This window comes from Aphelocoma coerulescens, chromosome 4 (genome assembly GCF_041296385.1).
Source record: "Aphelocoma coerulescens isolate FSJ_1873_10779 chromosome 4, UR_Acoe_1.0, whole genome shotgun sequence".
NCBI classification, from domain to species: Eukaryota; Metazoa; Chordata; class Aves; order Passeriformes; family Corvidae; genus Aphelocoma; species Aphelocoma coerulescens.
In genome coordinates this window covers 16,893,763-16,921,533 of record NC_091017.1, presented here as the reverse complement: position 1 = coordinate 16,921,533, position 27,771 = coordinate 16,893,763, and the positions used below count along the sequence as shown (strand labels likewise).

General features: G+C 39.7%; 1 protein-coding gene across 2 annotated transcripts in view; it reads left to right on the top strand.

Annotated features, from left to right (window-relative positions):
• Window positions 1-24,348, top strand: part of ARHGAP10 (Rho GTPase activating protein 10) — a 139,936-nt gene extending 115,588 nt beyond the window's left edge. For both annotated transcript variants that reach the window (XM_069012834.1, XM_069012832.1), the window contains 4 exons: window positions 4,306-4,468; window positions 14,683-14,814; window positions 15,732-15,823; window positions 23,371-24,348. In XM_069012834.1, the coding sequence (XP_068868935.1) occupies window positions 4,306-4,468; window positions 14,683-14,814; window positions 15,732-15,823; window positions 23,371-23,459 (476 nt within the window). In that variant the 3' untranslated portion in view covers window positions 23,460-24,348. The remainder of the gene's footprint in view (window positions 1-4,305; window positions 4,469-14,682; window positions 14,815-15,731; window positions 15,824-23,370) is intronic.
• Window positions 24,349-27,771: the final 3,423 nt, after the last annotated feature.

Here is a 27,771-nt window from a genome sequence, read left to right as displayed (position 1 = left end):
CTTGCATGTTTTATAAGGTAAGAGCTCATCAGAATTCAAGGGGTAGGAAAGAAGAATAGGAAGTTTCTGGAGCTCCTCTTAGAAAGGACCTTTCAGTCCAATGTGTCAGTCAGTGTTTTCATAGAAGTTGGAGACCTGACAATGCTGCTCACTGGAGAACAGTGCTGGAGATAAAGAGGAGTGAGAGGAGAGAAACAGTAAAAAATACTAGACTATCAATATTAGGAGCCCCTGACTTCTGAAGTAAAAGGAAACCCATAAAGCTGATTCCAGTTCCAGCAATGTCCTTAACACACACTTTAAGAAACAAACCATGTCAAAACTTAAAAGGCAGCTTTCCAGCAGCTTAGCATCTTTACTGGTTCTACAGAGCAAAATATAGGATGAGGGCAGGGGGTTGGGAAAAGAGGAAATAGCTAGAAGTAAATGTGTGTTACGAGTTTTGAAGAAGTGTCCAAAAGAACTTAGTTACGATAATCAATGTGTGATCAACCAGAAATGCTCACAGGTAGGCCTGTTGCTAGGTGAATATTTTGAATAATGCAAAGTCACCTAACTTGTCTGAAAAAAGGTCTCTAGTCATGGGGTTGTATAGCTTGGCAATGTTAATTTTTAAAACATCTTGTAGCTTGCTGAAGAAGTTTGAAGCAACTGGAGGGATGCTAATGGAGTAGCAGTATTTGGAAAGGTAAATACTAATCTTTGATGATATATTTGCACATGGGACAAAGCAGAATTGCAAATAATGACAGGCAGTAGGAGTTGTGGTTGTGTGCTAAGCTGCAGCCATTCAAACAAAATAAACCTGGTTGTATTGAGAAACAAATGTACAGATTTTAGAGGGAAAATATAGCCCAAAGTTACAGAATGGAGCACATCCTTAGAAACAATGACTCTGCTTAGTCTGTTGGTCACAGAGGGCAATCAGCTCATCATAATATTAATTTAAAGCCATGGCAAAAACAAGTGCCAGCCCTGGATGTGCAAACGGGATTGATGAGTAGGAGTAAGCAGTGGAATTAACGCTTAGTGTCGTCCTGATGGAACCACAGCAAAACCCCACAGAATCACATCTGATGTAGCCTTTTCAGAGAGAACACTGGGAAATTGTAACAGCTTTATCAAATAGATGTGTGATTCCACAGCTGCAGAAGTAAGAGATTCAGTGTTAAACTTCAAAAGGAGATCATTGAAATACTGTCACACAGCACAGAAACCTGATAGGAGAGGTAATATAATAATTAGTAGTGCATATTACATGGGTCATGCCTGAAAGTAAGGCCTAACAAAGTGAAGGTACATGCATTGATTGGCAAGTATGTTAATTAGTAACCAATTGATTCTTCATTCCCTTTATCATCTACTGATGTTTTCAGACAATGACTATTTGGACGATGTAGTTTGACCCCAATGTGAGATGGGCATTAATCAAAAGCAGTTTATGAAGCTGAATAAAGAGATAATGAGGCACAGTTGTATGGCCTCTGCCATGTACAGGAGTTACTATAATTTCTGAAGTTAGCAGAACTTTTGGCACTGACATAGAGGGTGAGATCTTTGTGCTGTTGAAATCATAGCAATGACCCTATATTTTGAAGACTTAGGTTTGGAGCACATATTGTTTTTAGTCATGAAAATGTGCTAGGTGGTCTTAGTCATCTGTGTTTGCAGTTACACAGAATTGCCTCTTCCTGAATAAAAATATTGTTTTACTTTACAAAAGGAGATAATTGAAGACATCAGAAATGTAAAGTGTCTTTGAACATGTTTTTAGAGGGTTTTTACTTAGTCCCATAGAATTTAGCATGCGTTTTCCTGTTCAAATATCTAAATTTTTTTTTAGTGTTAAAAAACCTAATCTTAGTTTTGCAAGTGCCATGCAGTACAGACTGTGAGAAAACACTGGCTCAGGAAGGAAGAAGTAAAACTCGAGGAAAGATTTAACACACAGTTTAATTTATGATAATGTCAAACATAATTGCCTGTATACTACAGTCTCCAATGTTGACTCTGCTGTGCGTGACTGAAGTGTTTAGTGGCTTTGGTTTTTTTGTTTTATGGGTTTTTTTTTATTTCTTCTATGTGTTCTGAGAAACAATTCAACAGAATATCCTCTGCTTTCTATAGGGAGGTGCTGTGAATTGGTCGTATTTGTACTATTAAAAAAACTAGATTAATATCAATTTTTACTGTGTTTTAGTAATGCTAAGTGAATGGGTGAGGTAAATATGGCCTTCTGATACAGTGTATGTAGTTTGATAATCTAGGTTGTGCTACTACTACTGCTTTGAAAAGAAACTGTGATGGATTAAAAGGACTTTAGTTCTAAGGAATTTATGAAGTAAGGTTGCAATACCACTGTCTGATCTTCCAGATGTTTATCACTGTGACACATACATCTGCAAATGAGATGTAATTATTTAGTTTTTACCTGACACTCCTGTGATTCTCATATTATGTAAATGTTAGGCAGCAGCACCGTGGCCTTGGTGCCGTGGGGAGGTGCCAGGTGAGCAGGATTGGGCCACAGTGCAAGTGACTCACTTTCCCAGGTTAATGTTTTCCCCCTCAAAGCATATCACACTTTGGTACTATGGGCTAATTTAGATCCTTAAATTAGCAGCTGCTTGGGGAGAAATTTCCAGATGATCACTTTTATCATTTCACTGTTTTTCGTTGTACGTCATTTTACTCTCTAGGGAGGTTGTTCTCTGAGAGCTGCTGGGAGGAGGGAAGGACAAGAGGGCTGGGGAAGCAGCTGAAGGCTTTGCTAACTTCAAGCTTTTGTAGCAGGAGGAATTGAGCTGGCTGAGGCTGTAACAGGGTTGTGAGAAGGATTTTATCCAGCAAGGGGGGCTTTTCATTGTCCACATTTTTTTGTTGTGGTGTTGCACTTTTAGTTAATTAGGAAAAAAATAACAAATGAAAGAAATCATTGCAACAGTACTGCTTATCTTGATGGAGTAGAAGTAAGCTCAGTTGCTCCCCGAGCAGATGTTAATTCATTTAGACTTAGAAAGTAATGTTGTACAGGACTTCATCTTGTGTATTACTGTATATAGGAGATACAGCTTGTCAAGCAAGCATAATATTTTAACAGCTTTTGATTATATTATTTTTATGCTGTGTTAGGACTTAGTTGTTAATTTTTTTACCAAAAAAGTTTTGGCTCCAAAAGAGCAGAACTTTCTAACAAAGACTGGGGGGCAGTGGTATCTAATCCACTCTAGATTTTTCTGGTGGTGTTATTTGGCAGGCCTGTGGGTTGTGTTCATGAGTGCTACTGGGAGTAGGGTGGACAGAGGAAAGGATGCTGGGAGCCTTGTAAAGGGTGGCTGGAATTGATCTTTATTACTGTTAAATATTAATATATTGAAAGCAGCTACAGGCCCCATTTGAGACTGCTGGCTTAGCTGTGCTGGATACTTCAATGTTTGCAAACATCCTCACTTCACGCACCTCCTTTAGAATTTATGAAATGTACAGCAGATGTTTAAAAAAGTAAAGACTGAAAGGGAAAAGCTATGTGGGTGAAGGTTAGCTTTCAGTGAAGAACGTGCTGTTTGTCTTGATGTGTCAGCAGGGTTTGCAGTGACTGCTGTGACACATTGGTAACTTTATCTTACTGTCCTTGGGATAGGAATGGTATTCCTGTAATGTTTTCCTAATCAATCATATCTCAATATGTTGCCTCTCAAGTGATATCCTAAGAGTAGCCTATGGAAACAAATAGTAGATCAGAATACAATGAGCTCTCTTGAAAGTAACACCATTAAAAAAGAGTAATAAAAGTAACATTCTTGGGTATTATGTGTTTGTTAGAGATCTCTTGCTTATTCTGACCTTTCTAAATGTCATTGTTTCATGTTTGGGAAGACTGTGCTTATTGTATTTGAGAGCAATCATTTCCTCAAATGTGTGTTAAATTATCTTTAGAGACTGTGTTTTCAGGAAGACATTGCAAATGTGCATATCCTAAACTATTTTCTTATATGCAGTGATGCCTTTGTCTAAAAATATCTCCCCAAAATTTAGCATTTCATTCACATAAAACACATACTGAGAAAAGGGGATTGGGAATATGTTGTATGTGAAGAAAGCCTGGAGAGAACAGTGGGTGAAACTGTGCAATGATACCTTTTGGGGAAATACTGGGAGATTGCTTATCCTCCAAAATACATTGTGGAGATGTGACAGTAAGGTTTCTTCTCTTACATATTTCAGGACGTTATCTCCAAGGCAGATTCTTTTGCTTTATGAGATGATTCCTTGAGTAGCTTTCTGACTTGTGTTCTTCTTTTCTAGCTGACAGTCACAGCTCTCCCAGAGAAGACACCCCAACTGGGAGCATGGATTCTCTTTCTTCCCAGTCTCCGACACCTGCCTTCTCCAGCAGCCCCCCTGGGCTCTTGGATGGAAATCACCTTATCACGGACAGCGGAGATCTTGCAGGCTGGACAGCACATCTGTAAGTAACTGAATATTAAGTAAGGATGCTTCCACTAGTATGATTGTGAAACACATTTCCCTCTTCAGATTGGTGAGGAGTGATTTTTACAAATTGCATATAACTGTCTTTGTTTTGTTCTGCTACAAAAAGATGTGTTTGTATGTTGTGGTGGAGCTTGAATGCTTGTAGGAAAAAAACGATCTTGTTCCATTGAACCCTAGTTCATCTTTTGGTAACCTGTATAAAATTTTACATGGTTTTAATTTTTTTTTTTTTAATTTAACCAGTGAAGATATAAGTTATTCTCTATATGATGTATTACCCTAGTTGTATTTCAAGAAAGCATTAAGCTACACTTAGATGTCATATTATTAAGATTTGGGGCCCAGTTTTGGGTTTGGATAAACACACTGCAATGAGTGTGTGCTCAGATGCTATTGTCTAAGAACATTATCATTTTTAATCTCTTCTTAACAAATTCGATGCCTGGTTTCCAATGGAAGTGCAGTCTGTCACTTTCAGTAGGTGCTGTAAATGTTCAGTTTTTGAGCATTACTTAAATTTAGCAGAAATTGATATTGAAATGCTAGTCCTATCTCTCCAGTACGTATTCATGTTTGATACACAAAAAGCTGACCATAACTTGTTTTTAAATCAGATTTGAACTTGAATTGAATTCTCTGGTTTGCTATTCATTCAGACTTTAACAGCTATCAAGACAAAGTTTTCCAGCCTTTAGTGCCAAGAAGAGTGGAAGGAGCAGGTCTGGAGAAAAGATCTGTTACAAGTATTTTCCATAATAGCATTCTGAGTAGCCTGCTCTGGTGATTAAACAAGTGTAAAATATATGTGCAGGTGTATGTAACACATGAGAATATATAGATAGTCATAGAATAATTGATAATAATTAACTACTGACTTGAGAGTTTATTAACTAGAATAATTTTTTTTCTCTCATATGTATTGAAAGAATTCCAGATTTATAGGTATTTTCTGTAAATGCTGTTTCTTCAGTAGAGGTCTGAAGTTACTCTTCCCTTATCCTCTTGTACTATCCTCTAGAAGTGGGTAGAATTAGCAGTAAGTTGTACTTACCAAAGAGAGGTGCATGTGTGGAAAAGATGTAGCTGGTATAAAATCAGTGAAAGCTAATTAAGGAACACAGAGTTAGCAGAACATTGATAATGCCACTTCAGAGAATAAAAGGAGTGTTGGTTTTTATCCAGAGAGTTTGGGAACTTCAGGTGTTTGAAGGAATATTGCATCTTTTTTTGCGTTTGTTAATTTTCATCAAAAATTATACTGCACTGCTGTTTTGGAAACCTGACTTGGTGGCTTGAGGTTTTCTGCTCCACTGGAAACTACTTAGAGTTCCCTTTGGAAGGGAAGAAAATAAAGGTGTATGGTATGTGCATTTAGATTATTTGTCAAAAGTAGTTTCTTTCTTCCACTTGCCTGTCTGTGAAGTTTACTTAAGAGCTACCTCTGTGACAAGCCTGGACAGTGACAGAGTAGTCTGTGTACGCTACATTCTTTCCTCTACTTTCTCACCCTGAGTTGGCTTCTCTTCCCCTTCTAGTTTGGATGACTCAGGGGGCCCTGCCTTAACAAATAAAACCCAAACCAAAACACAGAGCAACCCCAGTATAGTAATGGCAGAATGTACCTCTGGTAGCTCACACAGCTCCAGGAAATGTAGCACTGGCTGTGGGTTGTAGACTATGCTCATAAACTGGACCAATCCTTAGAACTGGGTGAAGAACAATCCTCTTTCTGTTTGTGCAGGATTTCAAAATGTTTTGTATTTTGAGCCAAACTGGGACAAAATCAATTCTTAAACCCTCAGTATCATCTCTCAAATGGTATTGCAGGTGTTCACTGAGCTACAACAAATGCCATACTGAGTCTAGGGGAGATGGAATTATACCAGAGGATCCGGTTTCTCAAGTTTCTGCTGATGTTTGTAACACATGGGTGTTACTTGTAGGAGATCGATCACTCTGGAGTTATGCAGTCAACAAGGTGATGGTGACTTCTTTGTGGCAGAAGAGTTGCTTGCAGTGTTTCCCGGGGGGAGGATGTTGCATTGTGGGTCAAGATGTGTCAGATATTCCAAGAGCTGGTTTATACCAGTAGTTTGCTTTAAGCAAGAGTACATGATGGGTAACAAGAATACTTTTTGTGGAATTTGTTTTCAAAAAAGAAGCTTGTTTTTTCCAGAATGATAGCTGTTGTCACCATGATGTTTCCTGGCAGAGATTTTTGTGATGCATGCCCTTTCCTTGTCCCACCTTCCAAAACAAAAGGAACTCCAGCTTCCAGCATGGTGAGGTGAGCACCAAACGGAGGCAAATACACCCTCACCTCCTGGTGGGCTCTAGGAGGGGCTTCATGGCCAGAGTGGTGAGAGAAGCTGAGAGAGCAAGGGCTTTGCCACCAATCTGAAATATCTCACAAAGCCCTGGCTGCTCAATTGTCATGTCAGTATGTAAAGATGTGCTGTGCATACGGTGTAACTCGAAGGTGATGTTTCACATATGTGCCATTTTGAAGCCCCGTTAAGCTGTTGGTTTTCATGTCTGTGAGTGTGTGTCTGCCTGATGCTAGATTTTCTCTGAAAGATCTGTGTGGATCAGACATATGTCCTGTGTTGTCATGTGCTGCTGTAGGGGTGAGTAGAGACTTGGGTGATGCTTGGCAGGGGTTCTCAGTGGAGACCTGAGTTTGCTGCTTTAAGACTATCATGCACCCTAAACTTTTTTTAACCTTTTTCCTGAAGTTATTTTTATCTTCACACTTCCATCTAGAACCAAATACTAAAAATAAATATGTTTTATTTTTACATACACTCTATGGTAGAACACAGCTTTTTTTTTTTTCCCCCTGTCAATCACTAAGTTACAGAGTAGTTTTTGTAGACACAGGATTCAAACTCCAAATAGCCTAGGATGGGCAAATTACCACTTCTACTTGATGGAGCACTGTGTCATAAGCATGTACTCTTTGAAAATACCTTCTCTGCAAGGATGCTTTGCACAAGGTGATCTCAAACATAAACTCATAATTAGAGTTTTGAGCTAGGTAAAGGATTGCTCTCCACTAGTATGGACATTTTTTTCCCTTTAAGGTAGAGCAGCAACAGCAGTCTCAGTTTAATGCTAACCACAGATTTGCATTCTTCCTTTTTCCTCTCTGATTTAAGTGTCCATACAGACTCTGTCCTACAGAGTTTCTGGTTTTCCTATTGCATTTACCCAAAAAGTAAATAGGCCTGCCACATCTCTTCTTCAAGAGGCTTCATAGCTTTTTGCTGGAGGATGTGGCCCTGACATTACTTTCAGTGCCTTCCTGATTGGCACTGGAAAATATGCAGCTTAATCACTCAGATTTTTATTCCTGTGGTGTATGAAACTCAAATTTTTAATAGTTCAAAATGTGTAGTTTCCTAAGAGTTCAGGATTTCAGATACTAAGAGGCTGGATAGCCTTTCTAAGCTAGTCCCCAAACTGTTTTGGTAATAGTGGTGGTCTTGGGTTTACAAACATGGATTAGAAGGGGTTATGGGTAGCTCTTAAACTGCATTTGAACTGTGGAGCAATAGTCAGTCTTCCCTTTTACCTGCAGTTGAAAGTTAGTGGTACAAAGTTTGACTTTCACCCTATTGCACTATGGCTTTCACATGCAAAAGATAAGTGATAGCTAAACTGGGTATATACACTTTGGTGGCTAATAAATATACCTAAACAAGTAAAGACAAAGTGTAATTTAAAGTCTTCTTATAATGAAGGAGGTGGTATTGCCAAAGTTGCAGTATCAGATGTGGAGTGATGTAATTAAATTTAAAAGGGTGAGAGAAACTTTCTTTTGCAGCTGTTGTGGTTTGATTATAGAATTCACTTATGGAATCATTTATTGATGTGAGGCCTGTCCTGTTCAGCCTTTCCCAGAGTTTTGCTGTGATGGCAGCTCACCTCTGATGGATTAGTGCAGATTTCCCTTATTGCAATGACTGATTTGTCGAAAGGTGGCTTACAAGTCATGTCCTAAAATACTGTGGGCTGCCTTATGTCTGTTTTCACTTGACCTCAGAATGAACCTAAAAAGCTGAACACTTGGTATTCTCTCAGCTCGCTGTGTGTTGTAATTAATCTTTCTGAGGACCTCTTTCTGATAAGGAAAGATTTGTTGCTGTAACTGGCCCCTCGTCACAAGATTGCTTTGTGCTTACAGTACAATGTCCTGTGCCAGGGCTTATCTACAGACCTTACAGACTTACCCCTCACAGTGCTGGCTTTTCAGAATTGGGTCAGTCTTACCTTTTTTGTTGGAAGTCCCCTACACTTACTGAGCAATCCCTTCTTCATTCAAATAATGAAAACTAATGTCTTGTTCCTCAGCTGGAGAGTTCATTTTTGGGATTTGAGACTGCAGGGTGTTTGGGTTTCCCAGGGAGCTGGAACGTGGTGACTTTTGATGGTTGTTCTGGATGAAGTTATGATGCAGGATATGGAGTAGCCTTCCTCAAGATTATGCTGTCTGTCTGTTTATCTTGTCTGTTCTTCTTTCCCTTTCTAAGCCTTTGGGATTTTGCAATTGGAGAGGATGGAAAGCATTCCTGTCCCTCAAACATTTTCATTAGTGGGTGGGTGGGTGGGTGCAGGGCTTGTTAAAGCAATTACATTTCTGTGCTAAGAATAGTAAGATTCATAGTTTCCAAACTGAAATCCCACCTTGGATGCTTCTATAGGAGCACGCAAGGTACAGTCCAAATACCAAAGGTGACAGTCCAAATACCAAAGGTGCTCAAAGCCCAGAGGAGAAACAGAAGCACCAATGCAAATGGATTTTCAGGAACATGCAAGGGACTAATGGAAGATGAAATAATTCAGTATTTTTTTCTATTTTTATGAATTTTGCTTAATTGGTTCTCCTGACAGTAAAATATTCTGTTACCCAGCTCAATGGTATATAAGTGCTACACCGTGGGCCTAGTTTTGGGGTTTTTGATATCCATAAAGACTTCCAAAATGGTGACAAGATCTGTGCTGCGCAGCATCCAGGGTCTTTGTGACCAGACTGGGAAGAAGTTACTCATTCTTCATGAAATCTCAAGCTGTTCAAATTGCTGGTGAGCAAAGTGATGTTAAAAGAGCCATCAGATGGCAAGGGTGGGCAGAGACAGTGGTGTTCTGCACATAACAGAAGCCTTGGGGATAGTTATTAATTTTGTTTGACTGCTGAATGAATTCCCATCAGCCTTGTTATATCTACATCAGTAGACTGCATGTCTAGTCTCCTTAAAATGGTAATGCTTTCCTTTTTGTACTTTCTGGCAGTGGTGTGAATTTGCAGTTTTACATAAATGATGAGTGACTTCGGTTTCACTGTCTTGAAAACTTTGTATGATATCTAATGTCATCATCCTATTTTATTCGAAGAAGGTGCTCTAGCAGCTGTTGGGTCATTGTGCTTATTCTGCAGTTAGTTTTTGTTTCAGCTGCCACCTCTCCAGTGACTCAGCACTTTGAGAGCGGGTTTAACGGAGCAGGCACTTCTTTTTGTACCCTTTCGTTATGCAAGCAGAGCAAGAGCCCTCATTTTGCAGCTTCTTTGAGACAGGCATAATATAACTTAGTCACGTGGCTCGTACAAAACAGACCTTGCCATCTCCTTGGCTGCCAGTGAGCTTGACAGCAGCACTGCTCTGTGAGAACAGGGTAAATGGTGTGTGTGCCTGGGGCAGGGAGAGGTGTGGATGCAACCACTGGGATGAGCTAAAGTTTCCCTTTTTAAAATTTTCTTCTTACTTTTTTTTTTTTCTGTTATTTTATTTGCATGCTTCCAGGGAACACAACCCTCTCATTGTTTGGTTTTTTTTTTCTGAAAGGAACAGCAGTGAGCTCTATGCTTATAGATGCACATACTTCACTTTTGCTTTGTCTGAATTATCATTTAGAAATGCTTTAACTTGGGACAGCTGCTGTAGACATTAGCTTTGGATTTACCAGACTGGCATGAAAGATCATTTCACTAATGTGTTAGCTGCTTCACTGAGACTTCACAATCGGAGTTAACAAAACCTCTATTTCGGTGCTGACTGATGTGCTCTGTATAAATGAGGGTTGAGAAATGCTGCGTGCATGTCACATACTTTCAATTTTGAGGATGGAGTTTCTTTTCAGGGGGAACACAGATGGGGAAATTTTGGCCTTCTGTTTGTCTCCAGCTTTGCTGTAGCTACAATTTCTAGAATTTTGGCCATGTATTTTTGTGCTCCCCACTCCCCAAGGCACAGGGGTTTTTAGCGTGCAGGAAGACGTGTTGGAGGTCACTGTTGGATTGCATATAGGATCAGAAATAGCCAACACCCTTTGATACACACTGTCATTTTGTAATGAAACCTTTCAAGAACGCTTTCATTGAGTTTGTCAGCCAGACACTGCGATGCGACAGCCGTGGCGCTGCCAAACTTGTCTATGAAACAACCCTTTTTTTTCTCAAGAGTTGCAGTGTAGATTCTTTTCACAGACTCTCTTCCTTGCTCTCAAGATAAGAGGCTGCTCTTTAGCTGTGTTACCTTAGGAACCAGCCAGATAAACATCCAATAAAATCTTTTTTTCAGAAGTTTCTTTCTGAATATCAGTACAAAATCTCTAGCTTATTTTCAGTAAAGCCGTTCCCCCCCCGCCCCCTTTTCCCATCGTTCACTATGCTAGACAATAGCATTTTTTCCTCAAAGAGAGATGGTTATGTCAGCCTTTTTGGATTTTTTTCCTACCCACAGGAAATGCATTGCCTTCATTTTAGCCTTAGGAGAAAGGATTTCTTCAACATACCTTCCTAAAGTTGAGATGCTCTGTGATAACACGAGCAATACTTTCTAATATATCATCATTTTGATAAACAAGGTGTGCAAAGCTCTATAGCAAGGTAGCCTTGCTACAACAAGAACTTTTCCAAGGAAAAAACAATAAAATCTAATCTTTTGTTGCTTACATGCCACAACATTGGAAATTATTTTTCTTATTGAGTAAAACCTTCTGTTTCAATAACAAGAATTAAGTGGTTCCTGAGGTAACCAAGTACAATAAATAAAATGAACCCCTCACAACCAAATCCATAAATTCTAGAATGGGCTTAATAGTTAAAGCTATCAACTTTTTTTTTTTCTTTCTTTCTTCTTAACATGATGAAATTATTGCTTTTGAAAAAATGTGTTGGTTTTTTTTGTCTCCTGCTGGATTGGTAGAGCATGATCTCTTGCTGGGTAACCAGCAGCCTAAAGTGACAGGCAAATTCTGCTGCAGTGCTTTCCCTACAGCTGAAAAGTATTAAGGGAATTCATCAAAAAGTGGGGGAGGGAGCAGCCCAGCACTCCACATACCTGTACTTCTGGAGTGTTTTTCCACTAGAACTGTTGGAGTGGCTCAGAATTTGTAGAAAACCTGCCAATTTTATCATGCTTTTATATAATCCTGTCTGGTAAAGGACAGTGTAGTCTTACTTGGTGATAGAATATGCTTCTTGTTGAGTCTCTTTAACTTGAGAAATTAGCATACCATGGCATGGAGCTGAACATTTAATTTCATCTTCTTTTCCTTTATGTGCACACCTTTTCTCTTTTATTTTCCCCCCCTCTTTCTTTCCTCTCCAAGTCTCAGCAAGAAGCCATCTGGTATTTATTCCGAGTATTCTTATGAATGACCAATGCTTCCCTGGGTCAGAGGGTTCCTTTTGTGTCCTCTCTGTCCTGAGCATTGCTTTGAAGTCATTAATTCTGTGTCTGAGGTGCAGGTGGTGTGTGTTGTTCTAGAGCTGATTGAGTAAATTGCAGAGATTAATATGATGCACCAATCAATGAAATATTTAATAAATGCAATGTTTAATAATCACTTGTTGAAAATTAAACCACACATCTGAGGTGTGCACTAGAGAAGGCCACTTGGTAGAATATTCTTGAATTATGAATAGTTTGCATTAAAGACATTTTAATACTCCTGTGGCAATATACTTGGAGTGTTATTTTTCTATTTTCAGTAGTTTTACAGGTTTCAGAAATGAGCCTAACATCAGTCTTAATCACAGAATCATGGAATTGTTTGGGTTGGAAGGGACCTTAAAGATCATCCCATTCCAACCCCCCTGCCATGAGACTGATTTGAATTTAATAAATAGGAGCACAAGGAAAATATTTTTTCTTTAAGCCTCAGGACTGTTTTAAGTAGAAGAGTTCAGTCTATGCAAGTAGGATACTTTTTTTAAACTCACTTTTGAAAAACTTTTGTGTTCACCTGCTGAGTTAAAATTAATTCTGCATGTAGACATTATGTGTGGAGAATAATGAAGAAATAATTCACTTTCTGGCAAACTTTGTAAACTTTACAGTACCACTGAGAATTGTTTTTTCCTCAGTATTTAGAGAAGATGATCCAAATTCTGGTGTTTATTTTTTTGGTTTGTCTCTGAATTAAGTCACTTTTAGCTGAAGGTTTTTGTTTTATTTGAGGAAAAGTTTTCAATTATTAGGTAAAAATGGGAGGAAGAGGACAAGTTCAAGTAAAAGAAAACCCCAAAATTATGTAGATGTTATTCCTAAATGTATGTTATTATTGGAAGATGTAAAAAATGGTGCAGTGGAAGATTCCCATGCAGAAAAGATGACTGGATATCCTCTTCCCAAAGTTAAGCATGAAATATGTTTCTAGTCAGTATAATCCAGCTCATCATTCAGTTTAATACATATGATTCCTTCCCTTATTTGGTAAACGTGATAATTTTTAAAAGCAGACCATGTTTTGATAAACCCTTCTGGCTATGATTCCAGCACGCTTAAGTTTCATTTTCACTAGTGGAATTAACTGAAGAATGCTGTTTTATAAACCGTGAATTCCAGTTTTTATTCAAATGCCGTCTGCCACATTTCCAAAGGAAAAGCCATTGTCTTGTAATAAGGAATGTGACATTCACCCTTTTATAATGTACTAAATTTAAAAATTAATACTCAAAATGAATGTCTGCTTAACTATGTAATTGCTAGAATGACTATGAGATATATTGGCTATGAGAACGAGTTTCTAAAAGTTGAATTTGATTGTAAATCATGTTATGCAAAGCAAAAAATTGGGATAATTTCTTCTAGAAATTAAATATCCCAGTGTACAATAAGATTAAAATCAGCTACCTAAGTTTCTTTTCCTGCTTTCTTTTTTAAATTTTCAATTATAACTGGGCTGATTGTTGATCCCTCTTTTTGCTTGTGGTCAATGCATCTTTATTAGACCCCCACGAAAACCTTCTTGACTGGATTCTTAGTTTTGGTGGTACTTTGCAGATTTATGCTGTCTAAGAGGTTAATCTTGGAGTAAGACAAAGGCATAAATGTTGTATTGGGAAGTCAGTACTTCTGAGCAATGATTCCTGTGTGTGAATGATTTTAATTCTGTTTCTGCTTAGAAACTGCTTGAAGTCCAGATTTTTGTTCCAAAGACATGCTGACAGTCAGTGTTTGGACTATTTGTTGCTTTGTCCATGCAGTGAAAGAAAGCCTTCCAGTGATGGAACACTTTAGTTCTTTAAGGTGTGAAATTAGGAACGTCCTTCATGTTGGGGACAACTTTGTATGTTTACTAATAAAAGTTTTAAATTTTGCCTGCTATTTCTTCTCCTCTTGTGTCAACTTTGTGTTCAGCCATTAACTTCATGTGTATTTGAGCAGTGTGTTGGTGATGGCAGCCACTGAGGCAGTGTTTGCATAGCTCTGTGAAGGAGATCTCAATCCAGAGCCAGCATCGTGATCCCAATGTTGTAATAGCTGCAGCCTCTTTAGAAATCTTCCCAGTCATACATGCACTGAGGAGATTTTTAAATAGATTCATCAAAACTTGTAAAGGCAGAGTGGCAGCTCAAATAATAGCCTGCTCTATGCAGTTTCACTTTGTCAATCTTTATTAGATAAGAAATAGGGAATTTTGCCTTTTTATTGCTTATGTCATGCATCTCAGGTAATTCTTCTTAGCTTAGGATGTAGGGCATGTAGGAGAAAGATTTCCAAGGAGGAATGCAGAATCATACGGTGGCCATTTCTGCAAAATCAGCTTGACAATATGATTTGGTTTGAAGTTGAAGATCTAACAGGTTGTCCAGTCATAAAGATTAAAATATTGTGGTACGATAGGAAATTCTGTTCACTGTTAATTCATTGTTAATTCTGCCTTCAATATATTTCCTCTCAGACCTGCTCAAAGCCGCCCGTCGATGGTCTCGTGGATGAACATTCCATCTGCTAACCCGGCTGCCACAAATGCTGCACTGCCCACTTTCTTCTTCCCCAACCCTGCCACTGGCACTGACAGAGCAGTGGAAAGGTACAGTGTGCACTTCAACTTTTGCTGGCTATTTATTTGCCTCCTTTTTCTGTTCTTTATAAAAGTAGTCTTCCATGGCATGTGAATGATTATCTCAAACCAGGAAATGCAACCTTAGCCATTCTGACATGTTTACTGCATCTTATTTTTCCTTTGAGCACCTCCCTTGGTGGAAGGCACACAGGTTGAGCCAGTGGTTGGTTAATACAGGAGGGCTTTGTTTTGGGTGGACAATTCATAATGTCTCTCTCTTGCAGTATTTCTCTTAGGGTCTTTTAAAATACAGATTCTTTATTTTTCCATAGCCACCTTTGTCAAATTGAGGCTTCTCATCCTAGCCTTCTTGCCTCTGAAAGACTTTCCTCTCTCTTTACCTTTCTCTGTGGTTTCATTCTTTCCTTTCACTCTTTTGTCCTTCTTCCTTCCATGTTGTTTTCCATGTTTGGAAATATTTTGAGTTTTTTCTTTGAAGGTCTTCACCATCTTAGCTTTTTCCTTCAAGTTTTGTAATATTTGGTTTTCTAATTAAAGTAGTAGGGTAGACTCACAAATTCTTCCCAACACTTGATAACAAAATCCTATTTCTTATTATGGCTGAATTTTTGAAGTATAATATGCTCTGCCTGTTATTGAGTTCATTGCTGACTGGCACTTGAAAAAAATTTAACTGTGGTTTAAAGTCGAGTTTGTCATAAAAATAAGTGTGCAGAAAGTTGGGAGTATGATATTCAGAAATGCCAACAGTAAGCTGTGAAGCTTCAGCTTTGGCTGTGTGCATGAATTATAAGCCTGTAATGATGCATGTGAGATTGTGTTTAAAGTTTTAGTCATCTCCAAATGTGAATGGAGAGAGGATGGTTGAGAGAGTGTCTTCATAATAGTAAAAAGTTGCTATAATTCATAATTTCATTTTTCAGTGTTGCCCACCGAAAAGCAAGAGCAGTTTATCCATGTGAAGCAGAACACAGCTCTGAATTGTCATTTCAGATAGGAGCAATATTTGAAGATGGTAAGTACTGCTTGCGTAAATATAAAGCAATGGAAAACAAATAGACAAAACTGCTAAAATGGCTTTGGATAAAAATACAAGCCTGACTGCTATTCTGCCAACATTGCTGATGGCACACAGTTGGTGATGGAGATATCTTCTGGTATGAAGAAGCTACTTAACATATCCTTAGCACTGTGAGGCAATGCTTTTGATTGTGGGTGAATAGACTCTTTGAATTGGTATAGTTTTTGAGTGTCATTTAAATGTGTTTTTGTACCAAAAAAAAGGTTATTCAGTAAAAGAGGAGAACACCTTGGCCAGTGAAACTGAATTTTTTAAAATGTGAACTCTTGTTGTAAAATAACACATGGGTTTTCCTTTAAAGAAAAAGAAAAATCTGTTTAAGGATTTTCAAGCAAACAGAGTGCCAGGTAAATCAGGTGAACAATGGAGGAAAAAGACAGTGTTTTTACTGATTTAGATCAAGGTTTGCATTAGTCTGCGCATGTACTTGTAGAAAAAGGAATATTCACTGAGGTGCAGAATGAAGGACTGTGTTTAATGATTTCTATGGATCCAAATATAGCACTACATATGAACATCCAGAAGGTGATTCCTGTGCTAAAGACTGTGTTCTCAGTGAGCTTCCATGGATCTACCCTTCAGCAAGTGCACAGGGACTTCAAACTGATAGGAAAGGTTTTAGTTTTCAAACCTTTTGCCAATGACTACTGTAGTACAAATTCTGAAGATGCAGAATGGGAAGCTCAGCAAAATCTTTTTTTTTTTTTTTTAATAGTATGTATAATAGGATATTCTTGTCCTCTGTCTCCTCCCAAACAAGTAAACAGCAAGCTTGGTCCAGACTTCAGTTCTGCCTTTTTTTTCAACATAAAGTGGTCTGGTGTCCCCACTAGGTTCTTCCCTACCAGCATCCACTGTACAAAATCATTCTTGATGTTTCCTATTAGAGCTGCCTTGCAGGCAAATCATGTCTGAATCAAGTTAGGTGGGAAATCTTTTAAAGATGAATTAGCAAAGTGATTGCTCTTTTTAAAGTCCTTAACACCAGCTATTTTAATTTAAGTTTTTTAAAACATGACTGATAGGGATCTTCAGCAGACATAAAACTGTGTATAGGAAAGAAAATCTAGTGCATGGTGGAAAAGATAGGACGTCTGGGAGAGGCATTTCTGATGCAGAACAGCAAGGGTTGTGTTGGCATGGGGCAAGAAAGTCTTCCAAGAAGCAGTTCCTTGTGTGTCGTGTTTTTGCATGAGAGCAATGTTAAGATTCTCTCCTTGTATAATGAGAACTCAAGAAGTGGTGGCAAAGCCCCCAGGATTTGGTGCAATGCAGCCTCAGTTGAGTTTTTCAGCTGGAGAGTTGGATTGTCCCAGAACAAGTACGGAATTTGACTCTGGCATCTGTGGAGAAATGTTTCAACTGTAACTTTTTCCATGTCCTCAGACAAGTAATGTTTGAAGCTTGGGAAAAAGGTTGCATGGATTGCAGTTGGAAAACTTAATTGCAGATTTCCAATGGCAAAGCTCACATTTCCTTAAACACATTTGTTTTGATTTGTTCCGCTGTATCCTGGTTATTTCACAAGCGTTGTCCATGCCCTGCAGGGCTCTCACCCTCAGGTAGGCTGTGGATTGGCAGAAAAAATGGGGAGAGCATGCAAGTAATAAGGCAGTAACTGGGTGTATGTAAAAACCTAATGGTCATTTCATAACGTTTCCCAGTAGGTTTTGTCACGGATGGCTCTTTTCATGCCAAATGCAGACCGATCTCCACATTTGAAACCTCTTAAGTGCCTCAGCATGGGCCTTTTCTTTTTGTAACAGGCACCCCCGTGTCTGTGCTGAAATCAGATTCCAGTGAATCAATTCAGGTTCTTTAGTTACTCAATTTAAATTCCCATATGCCCTAATAAAGCCCCCAAATGAAGAATTAAAGTAATAATACATCAATTCTGCAGCTCTACCAATAACCTTAACTATCAAAGTGACAACGCATCAATCAAGTTGACATACAGTTAGTATCAACCATTAAAGTAACTGTTAAATTAATGTCTACTAAAAAGTGCTGCTTCCATTAGTGAAGGTTTTATCCATCTCTCTCCACCCGGCCTGTCTCACTTTCTAATCCTGTCTCTTTCCTTCCCTTTTTCTTTCCTCGCTTTTCTGCTTTGTTTCCTTTTTCCTGTTTCCTTCCCTGTTCTTGGTTTGTCTCTCTTGGTCCATAGATGTTGATTGCAATGGGTCTCTCTCACCTGTCATTATTCTGGATGAATTTTTCTGGCTGCTCCAGCCTCAGACAGGATAATGGCATTTAGGGAAGTAGTCTTGCACCTGTCAGAGCTGCTAAATGTAATACTGGTGCAAGAAGGTGAGTTTAACCTTTGCTCCCATCTCCATTTCCTGTTGCTGAGTGGGGGAAAAAAAAATCTGTCTCAGTCTGCCAAGGTTAGATTTGCTAATATTTTAAATTAAGCTTTGCATCACCTGATAGGAATATGTAGAGCACCTTAGCATTTTCACATTCAGGTGTTTTCACTAGTGCATGTACACTGTGCTTCCCCAAACCCCACAGTTTTTCCATTAAAGTGCCATAGAATATAAATGCTAAGGCACCATCTGGTAAGTTAAAAAGAAAAGGCAAAGTTTTCTCTTTAATTGAATTGTGTAAGAAAATAAATAATGTAATCTGAACAATATCCACTGGATTTTTTTTTTTTTTTTAATCTTCAATTCAATTTGCCTTAGGCTGTGCCAATATTTTTATTTCCCAGTTGTTACAGGCTATATTATTGGCAGCACATAACAATATAATTTAAGTGGTTGGAGGCAAAGCTTGAAGAGTTTGCAGCTGGATAAGGGCACATATGGGAAGAAGCAGAGTAGGATCTGAGATTGAGAGAGACATATGCTGGCTGTGTATGTCTGTTGTTGTTGAGGCAGATATTCCCAATAATCAGGGAAAGAATAATCAGACTGCCTGGCACTGAAACTTTGCCAGTCTTGGAGCCAAGTGTTACTAAATTTCTGGTTCTTGAAAGAGACTTCTTAAAAGTCAGTAAATGGGAATTTCACTTTGGAGAAGTGTTTCAGATAGTTTAAATGGTGTTTACACAATAAAAATTCCTTGGCAGTACTGCTAGCAGGAAGGCTTCCTGAAAACTTGTCAAGATAGCTCTTATCAAGGCTTTTTGCAATTTTTAAAATCCGATTTTAGGGGAGAGAAAACATGAGGAAAACTGAGAGAGTGTTTTGTTCCCTAGGAGAAGTGGGGTACCCAGCATCCCCACCAAGTATAAAAGGGACACAAAAAGCCTCATTCACACAGCCATTGTCATCCCCATCTCTCTCTCCCACAGTAACAAAGTGCCAGCCTTAGTTAATGTCCCTGGTTTTTTGCCTCCAAGGCACTCTCTACCCTCTAATTCATGCTGTGGCTTCTGAACTCTTTATGGTCCTCACCAATCAAGGATTTACATCCAAGAGAAGTGGTACTCCCAAAATACTGTATTGCACTGTATTGCAATTGTATGTACACATACAATTGTTCTTTTGCTGAGGTAAAATTGGGGATAGAGCCACTTCTTGGTGCACCTTTCATCTGTGGATTTCAGAGCACTTGGAAACATTCACGGGGAGAAGACCCTCTGACTCCTAGCCCTGTGTTCTGTCCACAAGATCATTCTGCTTCTCACAGCATAATTAAGGGCAACAGCAAGTTTTGAAATTTCAAATTCCAGGCTAACCCTAAGCATGCTAAATATTTCTATATTTCTGTGATCAACTCAGCCCAGAGGGATTGTTGCGAAAACCCAGAGGGATTTCTAAACACAGAGGGCTTGCAAGCACATTTGATTGCTTTAATTGAATTTCCTGATGAAAAATTGGCCAGCATCATCGAGTTCTATGGAAGTGAGTTCTGGTGCTCTAGTGGTTTTAGCAGCGAGAGTTCCATTGCCCTCAGTAATCCTCATTTATGTTGCTCTGAGGTTTTTACTGATTGACAGTCCATGAGAAGGGGAGGCCCTCTTGTGCCAGGCACCATGTAGGTTACATTTGCTCCCAAAACAGCCAGTTTCCATGAAGATGTGGAAATCAGTGTGAATCAGTGTCTGATTCAGTCTTGCTGAAGTTAGTGGCACCCAGGCAATGAACTAATACTGCTGAGGAAGTGAGTCTTGCTCTCATGGTGGTTGAGACCTGTGAAACTTTTGAGTTGCCAGAGCAGAGCAAAGTCTGCTTATAGCACTGGGTCTCTGGGAAGAGCTGTTTGCCTTATTTGCAGTTAGAAAATAATAACATTGGCAATATCAAAGCTATTTCCTATGGGGAATACAGAAAAATAAGAACTAATGCTGCAAATGCCAAGTTGACCTGATGGTGTTTCTTGATTAGAAATCAGAAGATCTCACTGCAAGTTGCAAGTCTGTAGATTTTGTTGGCCCATTTTAGTTGGGGTGGTTGTTCCATAGCACTTGCTGTCATCCAGATGTTCAGACGTCCTCCTTCCCTGCACTCGTCCTCCATGAGTGAGGCTGCTGAAATGGTCTTGCAGCAGGTACTGAGAAAGTCACTGTGCCACTCTGGGCTCTCAGCTGCTATTTCCACTGTCCTAAGAGGTGATGGCTTTTAGTGGTGGTTCTGTGGTTGGCCTTGTTGTGCAGTCTTGCTGTACATTCATTAAATCTTGCTGAAAATATTTAATGTTTAGTTCTCTGCTCTGTATCTTTTTTACTACAAGTATTTTCCCCTCCTGTCCCTTGCCAAGAGGAGCCTTGGTCCTATGGGATGATTGCTCTAGTAATGAGTTGTAGGTTTAAGGCCAAGTGTGTAGTTTCTGCAGCAAGGTATTTTTAAATGAGGCAGGCCTCAGAAAGCATTAAGAACTGTAATCGTTGTTGATGGAGAAGAAATGACAGAAAGGGGACACTACAGAAGTCTTCTGTTGAGCAGGTTATTTTTTCACAAACAGGCTGTGTCATGGGTTTAAGAAGAGCTGTGCATGATAGGGGAATGGGGTTTGTGTGGTTAAGTGGTTTTGATTTTAAAGGAATGCATGCTGTTGTATGCTGTACTTCAGAAATGGATTAGCAAAGAAAACAGGATCACTGGAGCTTAAAGCAGCTTTACATTTGGATGGCACCCTCATTACTATCATTTGCCTACAGAAGCAGTCAGTGATGTACACAGGTATCTTAGCCCTTCTTGCACAAGGTGATTGGAGTGGGGACAGAAGCCTTCCCTGCTGTGACAGTCACCACAGCTGCTGAACATTAGGAATTACTTTTTGCTGTCTTTCCAAAAAAAAAAAAAAAAAAAAGATCTCTAGAAATGGTAGCCTTAGGTGTAATTGAGTGATAATTCCTTCTTCAGTCTTCCTAGAGTCTAAAAGATCTGTCTGCCAACAAATGGTGCCCTGAGCTGTGTAATGTACATGTGCAATATTTAATTTCCCAAGCCCAGAGCTCAGTTGTACCAGCTATGTCTCATCTTCTGGGGTGAAAATGGTGTTTGCCATTCAAACCCAGCTGCTGGGTGCAGAGTTCACCATTATCTTATCAAACTTGCTTACAAAATATTTCTTTGGAAGTTTGCTGTTGTGTTGAATGGTGTTGATTAAGCATAGTTTGAGCATTTCCTCCCTTGGGTAAATTTTACGTAAATTTTAATTCCAGTGTGATTCCCTCAGATGAGGGCTCCCCTCAGTTTAAGCAGGCCTTTGATTTATAGACACTCACATGCCAGTGCTATCTACCCTCTTTCTAATGGAAATAAGGGTTAAGCACCAGAGGACAGGTAGAAATTCCCTGCTTCCAGGTTTTCTAGTTGTTTTTCTTCCTAGTCTGTCCTTTTTTTTGGAGTTTGTTTCCTGTAATACAGGTATGCTCTGTAGGTATGGGAGACCTCAGGGAGGGGTTTGGCTGGCTGCTGGTGTGTTTGCTGGAAATGTAGAATTACAGCTTCTGGAGGGAGGTTTGTGGTGGTGTCAGCCATGCAGTTTCAAATGCATGTGTACTCTGTAATTGTGGAATAAAAATGACAAAGGGAGAGGAGGGCCTGCTAATTACTAATGGTAATGTAAGTTACTGTGTGAGCACAGATCCTAAAAGGTAATTTTCTATGCACGTTTTTCCTTTGGAATCTTTCTGTTGAACAGATTTATTACAAATATAAGCCCAGACTTTTGTGCAGAATCTAAATGATCCCTATTGTTTGAAAGCAGTTTTGTTTTCTGGGTTCCTTGGAGTTACAGCTGTTGTTTAAAGCATGGTTTCTGAGCACAGCTGTCTGACAATAATAGGACACAAGGAAAAAACCAAGGGAAAGCATGATTTTAAGTGTTCAAATTTAAAGCCTTAAAATGCTTTTGGAAGTGAGACTTAACATGCTGCTCTCTCTTAACTGTTATTTCCCTGATATGTAGAAGGCTACAAATATCACATTTCCCAATGTGTTAATGTGTTTTAAATAAAGCACTGACATGGCTGGCAGCATGTTTCAGCATTTGTCTGATGTCTTCCCTAAATACTGTCTGTCTCAGAAGCACTGCGAGGATAAATTAATACGGTAGAAAATGTCGTAGGTTGCTAAAAAGTGTGGGATTTTACAGTTACATAGGTAAATAGGTATCTGTATTACATCCTTAAAAGACACTTCAGAGGGGAATTTGAGGACTTTTTTAGTCTGTTTTCCAAAGAAAGGAGGCTTATGCTTCTTTTTTAACTTCCTGTCAAATGTGGTCAAAATACATATACAGGAAGTCAGATTTCATTAGTTCTGTTGCTCTCAGAGTAACTTCTGGGGCATTGAGAGTCCAAGCTGAAATATTTCTCATTTTAGTTCCATGGATACTCTTGCATAAACTTTGTGACTAGGCAGTGGTAAACACTTAGGATGGCACAAGGAGCTGTTCAAGCCTTTGCTTTGTGTTTTGTGAATTGGACTATGGATTTGAATTTCAGAGAGAGGATTTAATCGGAAGAATGATTCAGATTTTGTCCACGAGTCACTTCTAATAGCAGCTCTATTCTGAGGAGATGATACTTCGAGTGACATCTGGCTCATTTCTATTTCCCCTATAATCCTTCCCATGCTTGCTTTTCATGCCAAGTAAGGTCCTGTGCTGTGGTGCTGTGGCTCTGAGCTTCCAGATTCATCACCTCTGCTCAAGACAGGTGCCTGCTCTTGTTTTGCCCCATCTACTGAGTGTTTTCCACTGTTTGATACTAATTCTGACTTTTCCCCTAAGGCACAGATTTTTCTATTTTATATATCTGTCCTAAGCTCTGTTAACCATTTCCTTAATGAAGTCTCCTGCACCTAAAAGCTATTTCACCATGTACGCTTTGCAGAAGTATATTATGAAGTATTTAAGTCAAGTTAATAATCCTCTTTATCTTCCTTAGTCAGATTCTTAAACTGGTCATTGCAGATGATGGGATGTTTTTACGGATGCTTTGCCTGGTGTCATGGAGCTAAAGCTGCAAAGTACTAATTCAAACATAAAAAGATGCAGTAATTTTCTTTCCTTTTCTTTTGCAGTGCAATTTTCCAGAGAGCCAGGATGGCTAGAAGGCACGTTAAATGGCAAGAGAGGACTTATTCCACAAAATTACGTTCAGTTTTTATAGCTTTGTGCATTGAACGCCAAGAAGGTGTACATGGTATCCATGGATTTTTGTTCTAGTCACTTGTCTCTACTTTTGTGACTGCTTTTAATCAATGAAGAGCTGGACTATGGATTGAAGATCCTAATCTGTATAAAGATATTAAGTGCTGCCAAATATGAATTACAGAAAAAAAAGATTCCTTGAGGGGTGGAATGGGTGGGGGGGACAAGGAGGAGGAATGGAGGGATGGGTTAATTTTTCAATAGGGTGCTTTTTTTTTTTTTTTTTCCCAATTGTAAAGAGCAGTAGTAGTATGTTTGTTTGCAAGATAAAGAGCTTTTGAAGTCAAGTATTTGGCTGATCCGTGACTCAACTTAGTGTCCTGGAGATTATGCTTTGATAACCAGCATTCTTAACAGAATGTGAGGCATGGGCACAGGTTACCCAGAGTAGCTGTGGCTGCCCTATCCCTGGAAGTGTTCTTCAAGAACAGGTTGGATGGGGGTCTGAGCAACCTGGTCTAGTGGAAGGTGTCCCTGCCCATGGCAGGGGATTGGAACTAAATGATTTTTAAGGTCCCTCCTTACCAAATCCATTCTATGATTCTATGATTATTTTAGGTTTGGAAGATACTGATGGATAAAAAAAGCTACCATGCTGACAATTAAATTGTATTTCAGAGTGGAATAGCCAGTGCAGAACAGACATCAGTAAGTAAAATAATAGTTATCAAGACATGACATTTTTCAAATGTCTTCAAAGAGCACATTCGTTTATGTTGCGTGTATGATTTCATTTATTTTACAAAGATAAGACACATGAACTTTTATTACAGGCTCCTATATGTCATGGTTCCTTTGCTACTCAAAAATATCACTGTAAATGAAATAAAATGTTATTTGTTATTTGACTTGTCATTCCTATGTTGCAGAGTATTTTGCTCTGGTTCTGGAAGTTGTGGCATGAAATGATTATTGGCAGCTCTATGCAGTCAGCCTCAAGCAGGCTCCAAAATGGACGGGGAGCTTTCCTCACTCAAAATAGGCAACTCTGGAAGCTCAAGCCAAAAGGGAAAAGAGAATCTCTGGCTAGGATGCTTTTGCATCCTGGAGAATTCTGCATTTTATCTGTTGTATGGTTGTCTTAGCTGCTCGTTCACCTTGCCTGTATTCCTTCCCTCTAATTGTCAACTGCAAGGTCTTATTGATGCCTCAAAATTTGTAGAACTTTGAAAAAGTTGCATGCAGTTTATCACTAATCTTTCTATTTTTCTCTCCTTCAAGTGAGACTGTCTGGGAGGCAGTGGGGAGGATGCAGGAAAGTGTGACAGGATGACATGCTAATACAGGCTCACTTATTTGTTAAATTGGACTCTGTGGATTTTGAGTCTTTTACTGCAGCTCTACTTAGCTTGCAAGTTTTTCTAACAAATGTGATTAGTAAACCAGTTAATGGTTAATACTGCCTTGAGGCTGGGATGGCTTTTTCTCCCTGAGAATTTAACTCCATGCCATTAATTTGTTCCTTTGCCCAGACTGCACAGACCACTGGAGTATGCGCAAATCATTTCCAGATGGAGCAATGGTGGGCCAAGCCAGTACAGCTCTCCAACGCTGACCCTCCTTGCTTGGAGGAGTTTCATTTGGTGAATTCTCCTGGTATTGAAGCAGTGACTCTCTGCCATAAAGCTTTTAGGCAGTTCTTGTCTTGGCTAAGTGACCCAAGCACTGAAAATGACTTCTGACTGAAGGAAATCAAGGTCTGTAATTTGCTCTTTGATTCAGTGTTAAGGAAATAGTTGCACCAGTACTTGCAGCAACAGCTTGCAGGTTTCCTTGCTCAGATTTGTTCACGTGGCAAAGCTCTATTCTGGCTGGGTCTTGTGTTGCCTGGGCCCACAGCTCTGTCAACTCATCCATGGCCTTAAAGATTCATTCTGGAGGCAAGATGGTATCTGTGTGCCAAACTCAGTTTTCATGGCTCCCAGTTGGTAGAAAATGTTGAAAGAAGAGGGAGAATGTAAATCTTTGGTGTTAGCCTTGCAGGTGTGGCAGCTAGGTATGCTGGCTTGTCAGATGGTGAAGCTCTGATAACTTGAAGCTTACAAGCTTTGGAAGTTGCTTCCATTTGTTTTGTTGTTGTTTTAAACCCGCAGTGCATGTTTGATCTTGTTATGGCTGCTGCCTTCCAAAATTCGCAATGCGTTTCTCGGCTTCAGCTCTGTGTGGTGGGGCTTTTTTCCCTTTTAACTGAGGCTGTTTAAGAAGGCAGATATATAGAGAAGGAATAATAGTATCTCTTCCATCCAGTCCTGTGGCCCTGTTTCACCTTTAGGTGAGATGTTTTGAGACTCCTGTTACTCCTGGAGCCACACAGAACCCAAACAAGAAGAAAACTTTTCTACTGAGAAGTGATACACTGAACAGAGGTAACACTAATCCAAACTTTCTCACGTCCCAGCCGTTGTCTGAAGGCAGTGGTGTGAGCTGAGCCAGATCAGATCTGGCTTTCAGGCTAACCACACTGCCTCTGAGGAATTCAGTTGTGGGAACTGCTACCCACCAGATGGGTTTCCACATCAGCCCAGTTACACCAGTGCCAAGTACAGACTTGCACAGCCCAGTAGTCACAGCACAGCTCGTTCTTCATCCTTGCTGCTGAGCAGAGCTGTAAATGATGCCCTCAGTACTGACTGCTTGGAAGTGGAGATGAAAAGGTGCTAAAAATTAAAAAAAAACCCCAAACGATACAAAGGAAGTCAGGCCTTTGAGATTGCTTGCTTTCCTGGAGGTGGTGTTTAGGGCACGCCACTTGTCTGTCTTATCCACGGCTTCGTAGATTTTGGAGGAGTGCAGTAACTTGCTGTTGAGACAAGATGGAGGACAGGGAGTCCATTCTGGAGAAAGCTGGTTGCAGGATCCTTCTCTTGGCCTGGCAGCAGGAGTGGTCATTCTCCATGGGTGTGGCCTCTGTCCCCTTGCATGGAACTGCTCTCCTGTCACAGCTGTGGGCACAGTTTCATTAATCCTTGGGCTGGGTTTCCTTCCCTTGCTATGTGCTGGTTACTGTGGGCAGGGGCACAGACTTGTCGGTTTTCAAAAACTGAGGCTGCTGGTAGTGAATGCATGACATGGGCTGAAATTAGAGTGTGAATTAGGGAAAAAAAACCCAAATGTGCTTTTTATGCAAAATGGCATTGGCCTTGCCATCACTGTGGGGCCAGAGATTGAATCCCTCAGCCTGGGGATTAAGGTCGAATGTTTGCTGAATAATTAATGGCCAAGCTGAGACTCCTGCCTAGCTGGGCTCAGCAGTAATTTATAGTCTGTGTTAGTCACTGGCCAGGGTGCAGCTCTGCGCCTTGGCCAGCAGCACTCTCACTCTGCTGGGTGAAAAGCCCTGGGGTTTTCAGACTGCTGAAGGTTGTTAAGCATTGTCCCAGCTGATCTCTGTGGCAGGTTTCCTTCTGATGCTGTCTTTTATGAGGAGTGAAAGAAAAATCTCATTAGCTGATTTATCTGTCCTGTAATGAAAATACATGTTCCTGCCACAGTGCTTGCAGCTTTTGCTACCCAAGCCTCTGTAATGGTGTCACAGAAGAGACTTGGGCAGAAACCTGCCTTCCTCAATGCTCTGTTCCTTGTTCTCTTAACCCATTTCACAATTCTTACCTGGTACGCAGTTTAAGAAGAAAAGTTGCTGACATAGGGCCTGTGTAGGCTGTAAACACACCAGCGCTAAACTGGGTTTCACTCAAAGTCTTCACTGGAGTTTCACCTCTTAAGCTGAATGTACCTTGGACATTGTTTTCTATATCAGAGCCCAACCATCTGCCCTCATCTGTCCTTGCAGCAGGCACAGGTAAGTGCCAAATAAATATCATCCTGTCAACATCTACAATTAAAAGTAAGAACGCCTCAAAAACCTTATGGCAGGGCATGTTTTACCAAGCAAAATCTGTGACAGGAAAGAGTATTTATTTCCTTTCTTAGTAATATTGTACTCCTCATGAACTCCCAGTCTCTACAGCTACCTAAGTGCCCCAGCCTGAGGTCAGGTTACAAGTTTCATTACATTTTTAAGTAGCGATAGCGTTGTCTTATTTCTAGAACAGCATATGACAGATGCATCTGCTTGTAAACATATGGGAAATTTTTCTTAACACTGCAGGTCCCCTACTATTCTTTCCTTCTGACAATTCAGCAAGCAGAAAGCAGGTGCAAGGACTTTTTGGCAATAAAAAAGTTTATGTAAGTTGTTATTAAAAGACCAAAATGCAATTAAATGGTGGTCTTACACCACAGACCGGGCTTTGTGCAGAACATGGTGGTGA